The sequence below is a fragment of the Chamaea fasciata genome, unplaced genomic scaffold (assembly GCF_029207755.1).
Source record: "Chamaea fasciata isolate MVZ Bird 193981 ecotype frontalis unplaced genomic scaffold, bChaFas1.0.hap1 SCAF_9, whole genome shotgun sequence".
Taxonomy (NCBI): Eukaryota; Metazoa; Chordata; class Aves; order Passeriformes; family Sylviidae; genus Chamaea; species Chamaea fasciata.
The window spans coordinates 22,649,728-22,668,491 of record NW_027094094.1 but is presented as its reverse complement, the minus strand read 5'-3'; the positions used below and the strand labels follow the sequence as shown (position 1 = coordinate 22,668,491).

The 18,764-nt window shown below is 35.4% G+C and overlaps 1 protein-coding gene across 14 annotated transcripts in view; it reads left to right on the top strand.

Moving 5' to 3' along the window:
• The window catches only part of KCNMA1 (potassium calcium-activated channel subfamily M alpha 1), a 427,658-nt gene that overhangs the window by 310,965 nt on the left and 97,929 nt on the right, over positions 1-18,764 (top strand). For 6 of the 14 annotated variants that reach the window (XM_066191493.1, XM_066191492.1, XM_066191496.1 and 3 more), the window contains exons 17-18: positions 11,339-11,425; positions 16,308-16,384. In XM_066191493.1, coding sequence (XP_066047590.1) covers positions 11,339-11,425; positions 16,308-16,384 — 164 coding nt within the window. Of the gene's footprint in view, positions 1-2,892; positions 2,905-11,338; positions 11,426-16,307; positions 16,385-17,585; positions 17,739-18,764 lie in introns of all 14 variants that reach the window. The other 8 variants (XM_066191490.1, XM_066191489.1, XM_066191487.1 and 5 more) reach the window with 3 other exon arrangements.

The following is an 18,764-nucleotide window of genomic DNA, read 5'->3' as shown; positions in this document are numbered from 1 at the left end:
GAAATGTGGTGTATATACTATTGAATATCATTTTTGTTCACACTATGCTGATTAAGAAATCCTTTTTTTTACTGTCAGATTTTTTTATGCTGTATTTAGCTAGTTTGGACTCTTAAATACTCTTCCATTGAAATATCTCATTCTGCATTAGCTACTGTAAAGCAAACAAGATATTCTTCTGTCTATGAACAATTCAATATCTTGCTAGAAAAACGGAAAATATGATAGTAACAGCAGTGGAACAATTTACCAGATTTTGTGTCTTCAGTATTAAGAAATATTTTCTTTCTGTTTTTCTCCTAACAATTATTGGCCAACTTCATATTACCATTACCTCAGTTGTCATTTACTTGCATAAGTGCTAATATTGCAGTCTTTTGCAGTAATAACAGATTGTTCTTGGCTTCCATATCATTCTTTGCATTAACTTCAGTGGGAGTTGGATTGAGTTCTTAGTCAAAAGGTGATGCAGAGGATCCCACAAAAAGTAACACAGTGTGATAAAATCATATATTTCTCACTTAAAGCCACACAGGTAACAGTTTGCAATAAATATTATAGTAGGGAAAAAAAAGAGCCTAAAATTGCAGGAAGCAATACTAACAAGGGGATATTAACAGCTGGATTTGTTGAATATGTATGTAACAAGAGGAGGGCATATAAGGTAGATAGTCACATTTTCTTATAACCCTGATCCACAGTAATATCTGCTGATTTTATTAAACAGTGATAATTTCACAGTCACTGTTTGATCTATCACAGAGCTGCCTGCAGCATATCTTTGTTATTCTACTTGTTACTGTGCTCTTCAACTCAAATATTTGTGATTTTCTGATCCTTTAGTCAAACCAGAAAGGCAATGCAACAAAACTTCAATTTCTCACCTCCTAAGTATACTTGCATTTCCATGCATCTTATTAAATGAAAAGGTGGGGAATTAAAATAAAAGAATAAGATAGCTTAGAAGCACAAGCTCTTTTTGAACAATGTAAATTTGTCATTTTTCAATTATCTTTGTTGATGCTGACATTGGAAATATTTTCTTCTGCTCATATCCAAATTTCTTCCTGGTAATTCTTCATAATGGTGAAGTGGGAACTAACGATGGATATTCTTTTAAGCTTTCAGTCTTTATGAGAGAGATGAAAAGTAGATACATGATTATTTTTTTTATAGTTATACTTTGCATTCATATTTTTTAAAACTGTTACAGAAGAAGTTTTATATCATTTAAAATTTAGAGAAACAGTTAAATATAACAAAAAATTTCGAACATGATTTTATTAAGAGCTAATACTTCCTGCCATAGCTGAGACAGATCTTGAAACAGTATTTTCAGAAGCAGAGGAAATTTTCAAAGCATTCTTCCTCTGCTTAAAGAAGATCTTATTTCCAACTGTTTAATTTTTGTTACTAGTCATAATAAAATGTCAATATCATTATATTATGTATCAGATTTTTTACTTGCCAGGGAGTTTCCTGTTAAGATTAGTTTCATTTCCCTTCATCACTTTGCACTCAGAGCTAAAGCAGTGAATAAGATTCAGGAGTGTATGCAGCTCTAAACAGTAGTAAGGTGGGAGCATTCTAAATTTCCTAATCCTTTCTTTAAATTTTCAATTCAGTCTTAAGGATAAATACTAGTCCCATCCCACTGAATGGCAGACTTTTATTTGACTGTTAACATCTTCATTAGATGTAGAATGGCATAAATACTAATTTACCTCCTCGTGGTTTTTTTTGTTCAGGCAGTTATCTAGATTCTAGTTTTTTAAACTTTTCTGATTTACAGTCAAATTCTGTTAACTCTACTGTAGGGAATTTGAAAACAGTAGTAATTGAAAATTATCAGAATTCTATCCAAGCTAATATTGCTCTACATGTTAGTGGCAGCTGAGCTTCCTGCCTGCAGATGTTTTTTTTCTTATTTTTTCCTGACTACTAATAAAGCCACACAAAACAGAAAGCATACCTTGATAACAAATTTTGTCAGTTTAGGTAGGTAATTAATAACAATTATGATTTTACAGGATTGTTTAAAAGCAGATATTCAAGTTTAAATATAAGTAATACAGTTATAAATATGATAAATGCACATTAGTTCTTATATAATGGATAGACTATCTAGAGTATGTTTATCTTTTTAGGCAACTGCTTCTCATCAAGGTATCTTAAAGATTAATTTTAAAAACCCCATGATTACATGTTTTTTCAACCTTTGCATTTCTATTTGATAATGTTTAAATTATTTCTCAGCTATTAAAGAAATCTCTGAGTTAACAAATCTCAATTTTGAGTGTTTCTGACCAGCTACTAAAATCTGCACTCCAGTAACTCCAGCTCACGAAATGAGTTAACCATTCCTTCATATCTACTTGATTTCTGGGAGTGTTGTAATCTGTGATTAAGAACAGGAAGCACTTAAATGATTTTTTGTCTCCCTGATGCAAGCCAAATACTATCACTTAAAAAATTCTCTCTACTCATTTTGAGAGGTTTTGCTTTTTTGTAGAAAAACATGGAAAACATGAACCTGAAAATATCTCAGTGTTAAATATATAGCAAAAAGTAACAGTTCAAAATTCAGACATTCAAACTCCTCATCTGAAATCCCTTTTAGAGAGATTGCTGCCTTCCTTTTTCCCCTGTATTTTTAGTCTACATAACTAAGCAAGAAGGAAAGCCTAACCAGGACTCTTCCCTCCTGCTCCCCATTTATGCTCCTCTTGTAAAATTTTCTCTTTGTCTTTCCATATATTTGTTCTCATTCTCAGCAGAAAAACCTTTAAGCCTTGAAGTCTTTTAAACAAAGGGTTTTTTTGCTTTTGCTTTGGTGTCAGTTGATTTCTTATCAAAGTGTTTGATTTGCAATTTTTTTCTTGTCGTTTGCAGAAGCCGAAAGCGGTATGCCCTCTTCGTTACCTTTCCTTCCAACCTCAATCCTACCTTCACTCCTTCTAACTTCAGGACTAATTCCTTGCCAAGAACACAGGAAGATAACAGCTTTGTCTATCTTTCTCTGTATATACACACACATATATACCTATAAATATTCATCTATGTGTGTGTGTATATATATATATATCTGTGTGTATATTTATATATGAGCCCCCAATCTCAAAAAGGAGAGAGAGAACAGCATTTTGTCTCTCCAATGTTTCTTGTGACTCACGCACTAACTTCTTTGCAGGAAGTATGAAATAAAACAGGACTAGTTTTTTTAGGCTTTTTTTCCCCTTTGTGGAGTCATTGGTGTATCAGATTGTTGCATTTGAAAAGCAGATTTTACTGTTAATATCTCCTGTCCTCATTTTGATTGTATCATGGCGATGTATATTTCGTCTTTACCAGCCCTTGTGCTGCCATATTGTTTTCATATTCACACGTTCATCGATGTCCTTCTTTCCCCAGAGTCTTCCTTCAAAAAATGTTTTACAATACAGTAGTTCATGTTCTCTTGCAGTCTCATCTTCCATTAACAACAACCAAATACCTGATTCTTTGCATTTCTAGTCTTGTTTTGAGTCTTGTTACTCATAATACAGTACTCATTAAAGCTATTGTACTGTTCCAGTGAAAGTGCCATGGATAGTTTGTATTATATGTCACATTCATTTTAATGACATTTATTAACTCATTTATGAAGATGTTACTGAATGTATTTTTTGTCAGCTTTGGGGTTTTTTTTTGAGATGGCATGTTTTGCATTGTCTTTGCTGTACCATGCTGTGAGTCCCTCTCTAGTCTACATTCTATCATGCTGCTGTTGGTTTGGATGAAGTAAATAAGGCATGCACTTCCACATCCTTGTTTTTCCTCATCTCTCTTCCCCTGACAGCTTTTTTTTTTTCCCCTAATTGCTTATAGCAGTCTGTCTGACTGTCAATGATGGTCTTTGGGGACCTGCTCTCATTGTCCAGACATTTCAATTTCCTTCTTCATCGTACTCTTCAAACTATTTTCTATGTCTGTTCTGTTGTGTATGTTGTATGTGTTGTACGTATTTAAGTTTTAGTCTTATCTTCCTATAGTTTCTGAGTAGATATGTGATAAGAGAGGTGGCTTCCTGTCAGTTTGGCATTATTGATATGATCCAACTGCAGAGAAGTTACTGCAACACTTAGCATCTCCAAGGATCTGCAGCTGTTGCACCTCTATTTTGCTTCTTGCTTTTAAGTATATCTTATCTCGTGGTGAAGGCATGTTAATGCTGGCATGATAAGCAATATGAACAAGTGTTGTACCAAGTGAAGTTGCTTGCTCCCAGAATAAAGTATATTGTTCTGCCTCACTGTACTGATAATTAATCACTTCTGGACCCAGAAGGAATAATTCAATTGTTTTCAAGTGTATTGAGTTCACAATCACTGTTAAAGTAGTTTGGACTATGCCCAAATAAAATACCTCATGCACATCCTTTAGACCATGACTTAGTAGGTGCTGTTGTAAAAAACTTAATTCCTGGGAGCAACCTTTTATATGCTTGTAGTAATTAAGCTTTAATATACTGTAGCATGTAATGTGCACTGTGTCTTTTGCCTTGTATTCTTTTTAATGTCTTACTAGATTTTGCTGTATAGAGCAATATGGAGCATTATGAATTAATGTCAGTGATAGAGCCCAGAAGAAAGAAGCAATACTTATGAGTTACAATTAGTGTGAAAACTGGTATGTGCACAACTCCCACTATGAGATTTGTGCATCTACGCTCACACTCCACTTTAAAACATACCCTGAAATAAAAAATACTGTCTCCAACTACTTCTGTAATTGGATGAATGACATGGTGTGTTTTAAAAGGCCATTATGCTAATAGTGGTACTTTTTATCTGGGCATAGCATGAAGCAATCAAGAATAATAACTGGTTTAAAATTGTGGTAGCTATAGTAAGTAATACCACATAATTTTGTTTTAGATAATGTATTCATAGTACTTTAACAATATTATATCTTCCTGATTACTAGATGATATTGCTACTGTTTAAGTTGCATGGGGAATGGTACAGTACATCTACCACAAGGTTTAAGACAGAATTGTTACAGCTTTTGTCATTTATTTAGCCAAATTTTGAAGTTTGTGTTTAATTCAACAATTGGTCTTTTTCTTTAGAATAGGGTGGTGGCAGTCACATGGGTAGTCATACAGCTGAAAACAAACAAACAAACAAAAAAAGAAGTAGGGTTACTAAATCAGAGAGGTTTCTTTGATGCAGGAATGAACTGTTCAATTGGTCACTGATAATGGGTTTCATCACACATGACTTTATCAATCAAAATGTTAATTGTCTAATCTCCTGTTAATTATCCAGACTTAGTCCATAATTGCAAGGGAAGAGAGAGACAGTTCTTGAATGCATTAGAATTCAATCTTAAAATAGATGAAATGAATCCCACCTTTAGTGCTGTCTAAAATGTAAAGCTGAAAGTAAGACCAAACAGGAATTATTCATAACAGAGGCATGGATAAGGAAAATCCTTAAAAGACTTCTCCTGGTCCCTGTCTCTATTGGTTGACCTTACCTATGCATTCAGTTTTTAGTCTTCATGTAGTGCTACTAAAATTTTGTTTCTCTTGCCTATTTGCTGTGCTGTACTTGCTGGGCATCTCCACATGCCTTTGTCAGCTCAATTTAAAGACCTTCTCCACACCTGTTCCGTGTCAGTAAGATTCCTCTTTTGTTTCTCTCAGAGAAGTCTGACAGTTATGCACACCTGAGAGTCAGCTACTATGTCTAGATTAAGAGCTTGAAGTTCCATCTATTCACAACTTCAGCAGTAGTGGAAGCCTGCTCAGTTTCAAGCTATGCAAAGCAAATTGTGGAGCCATGACACTTAACAAGTGGCCTACCAGTAAATACTGCCTAATGATGGTTCAGACTCTGACACTGACTGGTTGTTTTTTCCATGTAGTTCACCTTGAAGATAGGTGAATATTCCAGAAAACTTCAGGGAACGTTTTTCATCTCCTACTGAAATCTTTTGTATGCTGATAAATTACTAGAAGTAATGTTTTAAATATTCTTGTATCAGCTTTCTGTAACTTTGTAATAGTGTTTTAGACCAAGAAACATAATTTGAGTGAAATATGTGTGATATTTGCAAGCAGGAGACAAAAATAACCTAGCAGCAGAAATGAGTAAAAAATAAATATCTGGAGGGAATTAGTCCTACCCCAAAGTGTCAGTTCACAAGTTGTCTTACAGTTCAAGTCTCCAATTATTAGGCTCTTCATCAAATATCTTTAAGTTCAAAAAACCATAGAAGATACACTATCAGTAATGAAAACCTTAGCTTACTTTTAGTGCTTTAAAGGAAGATATAATATGGTATGCTTTAGCTAGGTCAGAATATTGGTGTATTGTGCAGTCAGTCATTCATGCACTACCAAAAAGGGTATTGAGCAGCACTCATGTTCTGGAGTAGTTCCAAGTAGATAAGAATGGATGAACAGATATTTTCATGTATTTTATTGAAGGTAGAATGTATACTTAAAACATCAGAAAGATACAGTCCCATAAGCAAGTTGATCAAAATTAACACATAGTGTGAAACATGAACAGATAACTATTCTCCAGTGTCATATAAAAAAGTCATCATGTCCTATCTGAAATTTTCATTGAACAATCTATGTAATGAAAACCATAAACATTTGTCTAGAATTTCTGTGACCTCGTTTGAATTTTTCTTTTTGTTTTTGAAACTGTGCATCTCAAATGTGCACTGATTTCCATTTGTGTTTCACCTGCTTATTCTTCTGTCAGCCTGGGAACTCATTTTTAGCTGTGTAGATAGTATCCATGATTCTTCCCTGTGCTTTAAGTGTTCACTGTCAGATTGGATGGAGCTTTGAACAATCTGTTCTAACGAAAAGTATCCCTGACCATGACATGAGAGTTGTAATTGGATGATCTTAAAAGGTCTCTTTGAACATAAACTATTCTGTGATTCAGTCTGTGGTAAGAGTCCAACTGACTTCAAGGCTGGTTTCCACATTTTCAGTGTGGGACATTTTCATTGCTCTCAGGTGCATGATCCTGCATCTAGTCACCAAGTGAACCTTCTTTAGCAAATGGTGTAACTTTTGCAGATAAGTGTAAAACACAGGTTTCCAGGGTGCATATTCTATTCCACAAGTGGCTTCCTAATTGTAATATTATCAAAAATTAATGGAACTGACTTCTCATAAGTTTATGATGATGACGGACATTAAATTCCCATTGAACACGTTAAATCATATTTAATTTACATGGCTTTGATTGCCATGTGTCCTAAACATTCTTGTGTGAAGGAGCAAGAAATCATGTGAGCCCTGTCATTAAAGGTTATGACCCTAGGAATGTATTTCCAGAACTGGATTCATTAAAGAAATTATGACTAAATGTTTTTGAGCTTGCTATTCCTTGATTACTTTCTGAGGCAACCTAAACTAGAAATGTTATAAAATTACAAAGTTTGATCAAGGTCTTGCAAGCTTCTAAAGTATTTTGCCTTCCTGCTTGATTTCATGAGATGATTTAGAAGATAAAAAAATCAAATTGTGCTTCATGATAAAAACATGTATTTGGAGAAATCAGTGTCGTTTTCAGTAATATTTTTTCTGATGTGTGGCACAGAATGCTTATGGATTAGCTATATATATTGCTATTAAACCTCTCGAGTTTCTGTCCTTTTTCCCTTTTCCTTTGCAGCCTTTGAGATAGATAAAAATGAGACATTATCTGAAGCTGTCTCTCTTAAAACTCCTATTTAGTTTGCCATGTACTTCAATTCTCAACTCTGGGGATATATATGCCTATTTTCATATTAAAAAAACACATGCATCTCTAAGTAACTGATGGATGCATTTTTCTTGGAATACTCAAAAGATTGTTTTGTTTTTCTCTGTGCTGTTTGTTCCCTATGTTCTATTTAATTCAAAACCTTTCCCTTGCTGTTTATATTAGAGTGAGTGCTTATCAAAGCATAACTTCAGCTAATGACACTGTAGGTGTCATAAGAAATAATTCAGTTGCAGCTTTAATAAGCAGTATATTCATATATCCATACAGCTCAGTAGAAATTGCACATGATTTTGCTCTGGTTATATATCAGTGTGTATATAAGCCCAAAGCTTTATGAGCTTTTGCTGTAACTCTTAGCCAGTAGCAGTGATGGGGCAAATTAATTTTCATTTCCAACAGAAGATTTTGCTGCTGGGGTCATACTGCATTAACTGTGATCACATCTATATTTTGTGGTTATAAATACACTGTATTTGTGAAAAGAGGTATACGTGAATGAAGATCTGACAAAAATAAAGTCTGTACACTGACCCATGTGAATTGATTTAATGTGTCTCAGAAAACCTTGAGATACAAAATCCTGCTCACAATACATTGCATCATAAATGAAGCCAGTTACTTCTAATTTAAGACTATGTTCCATGCATCTCTAAAGAACTGCTTCATTTGCTTATTACTTCATCAAATTTTAAGTTTTGTTATGAGAAATAAATATTTATAGATCTAGTGGTTACCTCAGTTTGGAGTTTGGGTTGTTGAGGTTTGGGTAGGATTTTTTTACTCTTTGGTATGGTTTATTTATGTCCAAGAATTATATTGAGAAAAAAAACCAACCTGGATCTATGTAAATAGTGTGTTCTTCTATTTTCACTGAAAAGCTGTAACACTAATATGACTTAAGAATCGAGTAAGGAAATAAAAAGTATTTTTCAGATAGAGCAGTACCCATTTGTACCTAAGAAAAACAGCCAACCCAAACTATACTGCAAGACCTTTCCTATTTTATAAGGAACAGTATAATACATGAGATTAGCCTCTATAGAAGATTTTTTGAGTTTAGCATCTAAATTCTCAGTGTAATGGCTGGTTACTACACACTAGCAGGCAGGGAGGAGGAAAGGTGGAGATTAAGATGGCCAGTATAGCACTCTGCAAGTGCTAGTAAGTACTTTGTGGGTTCAAGTGACAAGACCTTATACAGGAAAGCAAGATTTTCCAATGTGTTTTTGACCTGAGTAACTGGTTTCATATGAAGAAATTCATATCTGGTTGTTTCTTTTTTTTTTTTTTTTTTTTTTTTCTCCTATCTGTTTAATTCCGTCTTAAAACTGTGAACATACATTTTAAAACTGCATTAGGTAGAAGTTTTCCTTGCAACTGCAGCCATTAGGCCCAATTCACTAACAAAGAAATACTAGATATGACTCTAGATGATATTAGTTGATGATGGATGATACTAGTTTAGCTGTGTAACTTTATTTTGTCCCATTTTTCTGTGTGCGTAATACAGGTCTTATTTATACCATCACATTTCATTTTTTGCAAATATTAGTAAAGTGTGCTGTGGAGATGAACCTGCTTTCTGTGATGATACCTTCCAGTTCCTGTAGTTCTCCTCACCTTTTTATTTGTTGCAAAGCTTGAAACTGTGAATGAAGGAAAGGAAAGGAAAGGATATCTAGGTAGATGCTTTCTTGAAGATTTTATTTCTGTTCCAGCCTCTGGAGATGATAATTTAAACCAAACCTTCTGCAGCTGACCTCTGATTAAGTATATTCATTATCTGGGGGATCAGAGGCTGGGCTTTTGGAAATGCTGAGCATTCCGACAGCAGAAGTTCCTAGAATATGTATATGGAGCTATGCAATGCGAAACACTTAGAAAAGGTTGCCCTGTTGGCATCCCAAATTAATAAGTACTATATCTCATAGTGACTTAATCTCTCCTCTGTAAAAAGGGGTAATACTATATCTTCATTCTTCCTGTAAAAGAAATTACGTGTTTGTGAATCTTTAGCATGTTGTAGTGATTAACACTGCAGAAAAACACACAAAAAAAATACGATGCTGATTTTAAAGAGAGATAAATTACATTAAGCCATGCCTGAAGTAATGGCAGTAAAACACCACTGAATGAAGTTTCAGACTGTGAGAAGGAAGGAGTTTGTGGGTATTAAATTAAGAATTGTATCATAAGATCTACATAATGGGGGTTGAAATATGACTTCATGACCAACCTTTTACTTCTGAACTCATGAGCACTTTATTTTGTTGCCTGCATATTCTTGTTATAGGGCCTTGCAGGCATGTAAATTACACAAAACAATGTGCACATTATTAATCTTTCAGATATATTACTAATATATTTCTAATGTGAAGAGAATAAATAACATATTGAATAAGAGATGTACCGAAATCCATTTTCCCTCCTGATAATAGCATGAAAGACTTTGGACCTTCAAATTTTAGTAATGTATGTTCAGCATCGTGCTTTATTTATTTTTGTGTATATGTACTTCCCTAAAATCAATTTTTGCTAGATGGACAAGTGTTTGGATTCCTGATAGTCTTTATTTACTCTAAATTGCATATGCATACCATTACTTCATTTTGAGTTAGAAGATTTAAGCTGTAATAAAAGTCCAAAAAGAGGAAGATTTTGAAAAGCTTTATTAAGTTTTAGAGAGTCGAAAGCTAAGATATAGTGCACATGGATAAGACTTACTGGAGAATTTCTTTATATTTAACTGTCTGTTCAAAGCTGGGTACTTTACAAAGCACTTTACCTAAGGCTAGGGTTAAGTTATTATGAAAATAAAGAAGATATTTCATAGACATGGAATACCTCACTTGTTGATACCAGCTCCTTTGTCAAAGTTAGCTGAGGCTCTTCTGTCATGGTGGTTGGGTTATTTATGTTCTTTCATGGCTGCATAGCAGTGTTTTAAAAATTTTCTATTCGTTTTATGTTTTTTCAGCTGTCGTGACTGGTTGTCTTGTACCATTCCCCTTGAGTGTATGTGTGCATTTATTATTTTAAACAATAACATTATATGTCCAGATAGGGGTCCCATTAACTTTCTATTTCACTAGAAATTGACAAAAATTTGCATCACAGGCTTTAGTTTCATAAGTGATGTTTTTTGTTGTTATTGAGTGGTGGTTGATGGTTCTTTCCTTATCACTGTATTGTGAATTTCTCACTACTTTGCATGACAGAGCAAGCAAACAGTAATGCTCAGCTTCACACTTCACGTTTCTGAGAGGATTTTGTGTAGTCTATATTCAAAGCAAAAAGCTAAGACAACAGATATAAGCACTTATATGATGTAATTATAATAGAGGCATCTGACTGTCTCAAACTAAAGTTTTTGTAAAAAAGCATGTGAAACTTATTTGATTGGAAATATTGAGGAAGAATGGCTTAAAATTTCCTTGCAGCCTTTCATAACTAGTGGGTCCCCTATAACAGAATCAAATAAAGCTAATTTGGAAGATTCAGTTAAAATTAATATAAACTTATTGTTTTGTTGGTTTTGTTCTTGTTTCACTGAGCAGTATATTAATCAATCCTGGAAACCACGTCAAGATTCAAGAAGGTACCTTAGGATTCTTCATTGCAAGTGATGCCAAAGAAGTAAAAAGGTAATTAATATGTTTTTATCTTTGAAGAGGAACAAATGTTTTTATTACACTTTTTTCTTTACATGTAAATGCTTCACCTAATTTTCATTGTTATCTGTTTTAAAATTCTGAGGGGGATTTGAGTTGTTACTCTTGAACCACCTATGTGCATGTAGTTGTCCTAAGTATCCTGATATTTTCTTGATATTTAGTACTCCTAAATATCAAGAAAATGAAATTTGCAGCAGATACGAAAAGAAATAAAGAGGCTGGGGTTTTGAGTTCTCCTATAAAATGTGAAATATTTTAATTTTTTTTCTCTATACTTATAGTGTCTCAGAGGAATTACTGTGAGAGAGGAGGACAGGGATTACAGTTCTGTTAGTTTTGGGTTTAGAGGAGTTCCTATCTACACAGACTTCAGCAAATTCTTGATGCAAGTTAGCTACGGTGTTCATTCTGTAATTGCATTAGCAAAATAATATTTCTATTGTCATTTTTCTTTAATGAAACTACAAACTCTGTGGCCTTATAATAATAAATCAAACTACAAAAGTTAGTTATATCCATTGCAGTCAACTTCACAGGCTCAATGCACTAGATTTTGGATGAATGAAAAGGAATTTTATGTTGTTGTGTTGAGGACCAAATGCATGTACTCTTGTTTGTTAGGATTATAGTATGCTTGGAAGGAACAAAAGAGCAATGTGATAAAAGAACTTTTCAAAGAAAAATATTCAATGTCCTTATGATTAAAAAAAAAAAGAAGAAAAGGAATATTTGCATCTGAGTACTTCTTCATAATTTGTATCTTTGTTATGAGTCATGCAATCAGATTTTTACTGATGTTCTTCAGGATTTGGGTATTTTTAAACTAAATCTTATACTTAAAATGATGAAGTATTCAAATGATAACTTAATTAAGTTCCAACCTTTTAGGATTAAATATAGTAAAACAATACCTAACCTTGCATACTTGCTATGAACACTTAGAGAAAGTCAAAACACCAAAACAGTGAAATTAGAGAGCTTAAATTCTATTTTTCTTGAAAGAGCTAAGATAGTTTTTGTCTAGGTGAAACATGCAGAACAGGGCAGCAGCGCTGCTGTCTTGTCACATCTCTAGCACCCTCTCAGGAGCATGTGCATCCTGCACTGCCTCAGGGACTCTGCCTTGCAGCATACAGCTCTTTTCCTCTCTGCTGCTTTTTCTCCGGTTGAATATACGGAACTGTCTTCACTCTGCTTTACTGAGCTGCTAGTTTTCTTTCATTTATAAGGCATTTTACACTCTCCAATGAACTTTTTTCCCAGACTCTAAGTAAAATGGCATATTATTTTAACTGCTAAGGTTAGGGAGAAGTTAACTGTTACTAAGGAGTTTGGACGATTTTTTCACATCATTCATCTTCCACATTTTATTTGATAGTGAGCATGAAACAAGATTTCTAATTCTGCCTGGCTTTTGGCAGAAGGCTTTGTTTAGAAATATCCTGCCTCCCTTGCCACATTTCTTAGTAGCTCTGAGCAAAGCAAATGGTTATCAGATGTGTTTCAACTAACAAAGCCAATTAAGAAAAGTGTTAATTTCACCCTCTGAGCTATGAATCAGAGTCAGAAATATGTTCTAAAATTGAGGTCTTTTGAAGGGGGAAAAATGATTTTTTAATAAAGCATAATTAAGCATGTTTTATACCTGAAATGCAAATTAGGTTATTCTGGCTTTGCTAATGAAGACATTTCAGCTCCCTTAAGCTAATTTATGTATCCCACAATGAAATATAACATGTGATGTTCAATTACTCTTTCTGTTAGAATCACTTTTGCATTATTAGAAGAAGAGTTTCCCATAAGAAGCAATTATACGTACAAACAATTATGCCTAGGTAAATATCTTCACATAAAATATTGGCTGTTTAAATATAATACACACTACACGAATTTCATCTTCATTATTCTTTATTCATTTACATGTTAGCACTGGCATCAGAAATCCACATTCTTCAAATCTACTTAATTTACCCCAGTTATCTAGAATAATTTTATTACAGCAATCACTTCAGGTATTTATTCTTTACTTTGGACATAGGATTGAAGGTACCCTTTAGGAAAACTGTCCTGCAGTGAACTTCAGAAACATGATCTCTAGATATGACTATTATCTAGTTCCTGTTATGAAGTTTTTGTGAGGGACTTCTTGTGATAGTTGATTCTTGTTTAATAAAGGGGCTTTACAGCTGGACTGGAGGGAAATTGTAAAAATTGAGGCAGTTTTCTCCTCCTGGCTTACATGTTGACATCAACTCATGGTTTGAAAAACATTTTCTTCTCATTTCCTTGAAGTAGTTTATTTTCTTTTTAGTGGAATGTGAATATCTTGAAGACCAGAAACTTTCTGCAGCAAAGTATACATGCTCAGAGAAGACATTTTCCTTTTACATTTTGCATCTTGGAAATACTAAGGCTGAAAGAGTGAAACTTCCTGAAAGTTTCTTAGAGAGATAAAGTGTGCTGTGTTTAGGACTTGCATATTCTATTGGTAGCTTCATGCTGTATTGCTTTTAGAAATGTTGATACCATTTAATGAGGCTTCCCCACAATTTCAATTTTTATTTGAACCAATATGAAGCACTGATGTGGTTTATCTCTTGTATGCTAGATGTGCTGTCTTTTCTCCTGATGGGTCACTTAACTACCAGTATAGTTCCACCTGCAGTGCCTTGCTGTAGTTAATCTAGAAGAAATAGTAGTGATCATCCTGGCTGCAGAGCCAAAGGCTGTGTTTAATCAGAGGCTGTGCATTAATATTGGTTTTTTTTTTTTTTTTTTTTGTATTTTGGACTGTAGATTGTTTTGTTTCAGTGGCCTCTCAACTGTTGCAGCAATCTATCATTCTCATAGTGTCGGCAAAATATATGGGAGGTTGCAAAGTGAAGGCTTTGCCTCTTACTGCCAAATTGTATTGAGAAATATGCAATAAGAGAGGGTGGAGAAGATAGGCAGGGAGCTGACCTATCCTGAGTGTGGACAAGTGCAGGGAAAATTCATCAGTTTAATAAGTATGTTTCATTTGCTATGCCAGCAAGAGTCCTGGTAAACTCCTGCTGTCCTTCTAGAGTCCAGCTGGATGATTCTCGTGAAATGTCATGGCAGTCTTACATGACATGTTGACTTGGCAGTCATGATTGAACTCTCCTGTGGGCAGTTTGATGCGAAGTTATTAAATCAGAAATTTTAGAAAATCCTATATAAAGTAAAAAGTTCATCGTTTCTCTCTTCCTTATTTCTCCTTGTGCTGGCATGGGGCATCCCCAAGTTCCCTCACCACCCTCATAGACAAGATCTTTTTCCTAATATTTACTCTAAGCATACCCTCTTTCAATGTAAACGCATTCCCCCTTGTCCTGTTTCTACATGCCCTACTCATGCCCCATCTTACCTGCTCCCATCAGGTACTAAAAGGCCATGCTTGAGTCATCCAGAAGCCTCCTCTCTTCCATGCTGGACAATCCCAATTCTCTCAGCCCTTCCTTGTAGGAGAGGTGCTCCATCTCTTTAACCACCTTGGGGGCCTCCTCTGGACTCACTCCAACAGGTCCATGTCCTTCCTGTGATGGGGACCCCCAACAGTGCAGGTGGTGTCTCACCAGAGTGGGACAGAGGGGCAGAGTCCCCTCCCTTGTCCTGCTGCCCATGGAGCTTTGGATGCAGCTCAGGACACGTTTGGCTTTCTGGGCTGTGAGTGCACCTGGCTGGCTCCTGTCCAGCCTCTCATCCACCAGCACCCCCAAGTCCTCCTCAGCAGGGCTGCTCTGGGTCTGTTCATCCCCCTGGACTGATACTGGGGGTTGCCCCAACCCTGCACTTGGTCTTCTTAAACAATCCTTGAGCTTGTCCAGGTTCCTCTGGATGATATCCTGTCTTTCAGGTGTGGCAACACCACCACTCACCTTGGTGTCATCTGAAAATTTGCTGAGAGTGCATTTGATGCCTCTGTCATTAATGAGGGTATTAAATAACACCTGTCCCAGTACAGATCCTTGAGGGACACCACTTGTTACTAGTGCCTGGTGGGACTCTGAGCCATTGACCACTACCCTCTGGATGTGACCATCCAACCAATTCCTAATCCACCCATGGAATCCATCAGTCCAGTTTGGAGAGAAGGATGTTGTGGGGGACCATGTCAAAGGCTTTACAGAAGTCTGGATAGATGACATCTATAGTACTTCCCTATCCACTGATGTAGTCACTCTATCATAGAAAGCCGCTGGTTGGTCAAGGCAGGATTTTCCCTTGTGGAGCTGTGCTGGCTGTCTTGAATGACCTCCCCATCCCCCATGTGCCTCAGCACAGCTTCTGGGAGGGTGTGTTCCGTGATCTTTCCAGGCACAGAGGTGAGCCTGACAGGCCGATAGTTCCCAGGGTAATTGTTTCTACCTTTATTAAAAATCAGCGTACAATGTGGATCATACAGTAATGATCAAATGTACAACCTGAAAAATTGGCGCAGGGTGCTAGACAGTCTTAAAAAAAATCACCCTGGCAGACCTGATAAGAACAAAAAATTCTTCTTTTGTGAAAAAGTTCATTGGATGCTGTTTTCTCTAAGATGAAAGACAAATTAACTGATATATTGTGGCGTAATTATCATACATTCTTCCAATTACTTTTCAAATAAAAGTATATTATTAAAAGAAATATTGATTTGGAGCCTTATGTTTGAATTTATTGGTCGTGCAGCAAATATTTCCTACTTTAAATGTCCAAACCTTTTCAAAGATTAAAGAAAATTTGCATTGATGCGTTTCATTAATTGGTCACTGCAACAAGAGGAAATACAGGACTAATTTCATTGGTATGGATTAAGAAATGTGTCAGTTTTTCCATTCTGTCTCTCCAGGGCATATTTTTACTGCAAGGCCTGTCATGATGATATCACGGATCCCAAAAGGATAAAAAAATGTGGCTGCAAACGGCGTAAGTAATATTTCTATCCCTCCCTTCTTCTCCTTTTCATGAACTGTTCAGCCCTGAAGAATACCTGTACATGCATTTACATGTTTTACTCGGTGTGCAGAAAAGCTAAGAAATAAATGCACGGCAACACAGTAAGTGCTATTTGGGCTTTTGAAGTCCATATGTTTTTATTACGTTTCACACCGCTCACACCTGTGTCTTCATTAAAAAGTAAGTTGAGGTCCAAAGCTAACAAAAACTGAAGAATTAAGTCTAGCTGTATATAACTGCAGGTTTCTGAGTTAAGAATTAGCCAACAGTGAAGTTTTTCTCTCATTCAGAGCATGCAGAAATTCAGTCACTTCAATAGTTTTCTCTAAAGTAGAGAACCTCTGTCGGTCTTGTTGAACCTGATTCTGCAAATGAAGAAAATAGGGAATTATATTTTATCATATAGCTATTGATATAAAATTTTGTTAAAATAAATGAACAAACAGTTGTACTGGAGGAAAGAGTTGTCTGGAAGAAATTAAATATTAGTGCCTCTTACCTATATCCCTTTAGCTGTAATTCTAATATTAGGATTAGTTAAGTTCTTTAACTGTTTGGACAGTTTTTCGTGAAGAAATAATTATTTTTTTTGAATGGAGGTGAGACTTTACATCTGAATTTCTATAAATATGTAGCAATCAGTATTTAACCTATATACATTGAAAGGAGCTATCACAACCACACTTCAGCCAAAGATGTGTTTGACCCATGCACATTTGTAATACCGATAGCAAAATTATTTAGGAATCAATTTCTCATTGAATATATATATATAAATATATATATATATATATATTTATGTGGGTTCTATAGTATTCTGCCATGAAAAAGATCATTCAGTTCGAAAGTACTGCTTAGGCAAATTGAAAGACCTCATAAGGGTTTGATCATGCCTATTTTACCATTACTTTTAAAAGGGAAAAAGCTCTCTTTTTTATAGCTTGAGTCCGCATCACTGTTTTAGAGGATGGAAGAAAGCCTAAGCTGAACATTCTCTGCCTTTTGGAGTACCTGAAATGGATGAACTCTTGAAAAATCATTTTAAAATCAAAAAAAAAATTATTGCTGGAGATTTTTTAAAAAACTCCTCCAAAACACCAAGAGTGTGGAACAATAGTATCATAGGGAAAAAGCAGCTGGAACTGACAGGAAATGGTATTTATTTTCCCAGTAGCCACAAGGAGAGCAAAGCACATGGAAAGCATGCCTGATGTGGAAGGAATGTATGCCTTGCCTAACATATTGGAAAAAAATTGTTCAAGAACAGTTTATCCATGTGAGAATGTGACCTTTGAACTGCTGCCAAAGCCAATGAGTCTGCTGAGTAAGTTCTGGTAAAGCCAGTTACAGATGCCTCAGGGTGCCTGTAACTCTCAAATGAAATCTTTTTTCCGAAGTACTCAACAGTTAAAGAGAAATATGTTACCTGCATAATTTTACCTGGTTCTGTCAGAAAAAAAAAAAAAAGGAAAAACAGGTATTTTTATTTTCTTCTCTACTCCTCCTTCACATGGTGGATGCTTTTTAAACATGTCCTGCTTAAAAAAAGACTAAATCCCAAAGATCTCTCCATTTAATGTGAGAACTGCACTTCATTGTCATCTGTTAAAAGATAGGAATCAGAAACTCGTATTATAAAGGTTAAGAGCCCTTTATTATACATTAATGAGAATCAAGGTAACGTTCTCAGTAATTTGAAACCTGGGAGGAAACAGGGTATGATCCAGCCAACACAATGGATATTACCAGCAGTAAGGCCATGGAGAGGCAAGAGTAACAACTTCTGTAAGTAGCAGTTGGAAGGATTACAAATGGCATGGTCACACATATCCGTACAAAAAATGAGAGAGTGTTGGGCAGATGAACAAACAAAATGACTGAGTTAGTGAGGCAGAAGAAGGAAGTGGTTGTCAGAGCTAGTGCAGTGAGCACTGAACACTGAGGAGGGAATCCCCTGAGTCAGGTGAGGAATAATGGTCAGTGAGAACAAAATCTTAAATTTCACTTTCATTGTCTCCCCCCTCCTCAGTCTTCTCTCTCCGCTTCTGTTTCTTAGACACACGAGGGGTAACAGATACCATGATAGCAGGCAGGCCATAGTAGAGCTGAGAACAACTTTCAGTGAGGATCATGCTCACGAGCATTAGAAATAAGAAAATCACTTTGATTTTAAAGAGCTATCAGTCAGCAGAAAAAAATGAAATGAAAAATTTCAATAGTAATTAGTGATTTTTGTTTCTCAAATTTTGTTCAGAATTTTGAAATCCCTTTTATGGGACCTGCTTTTTGGGTTTGGGTTTGTTTTTAAGGTAAGTAGTGCGGTGTGTTATTCACATAAAATGTTTTCACT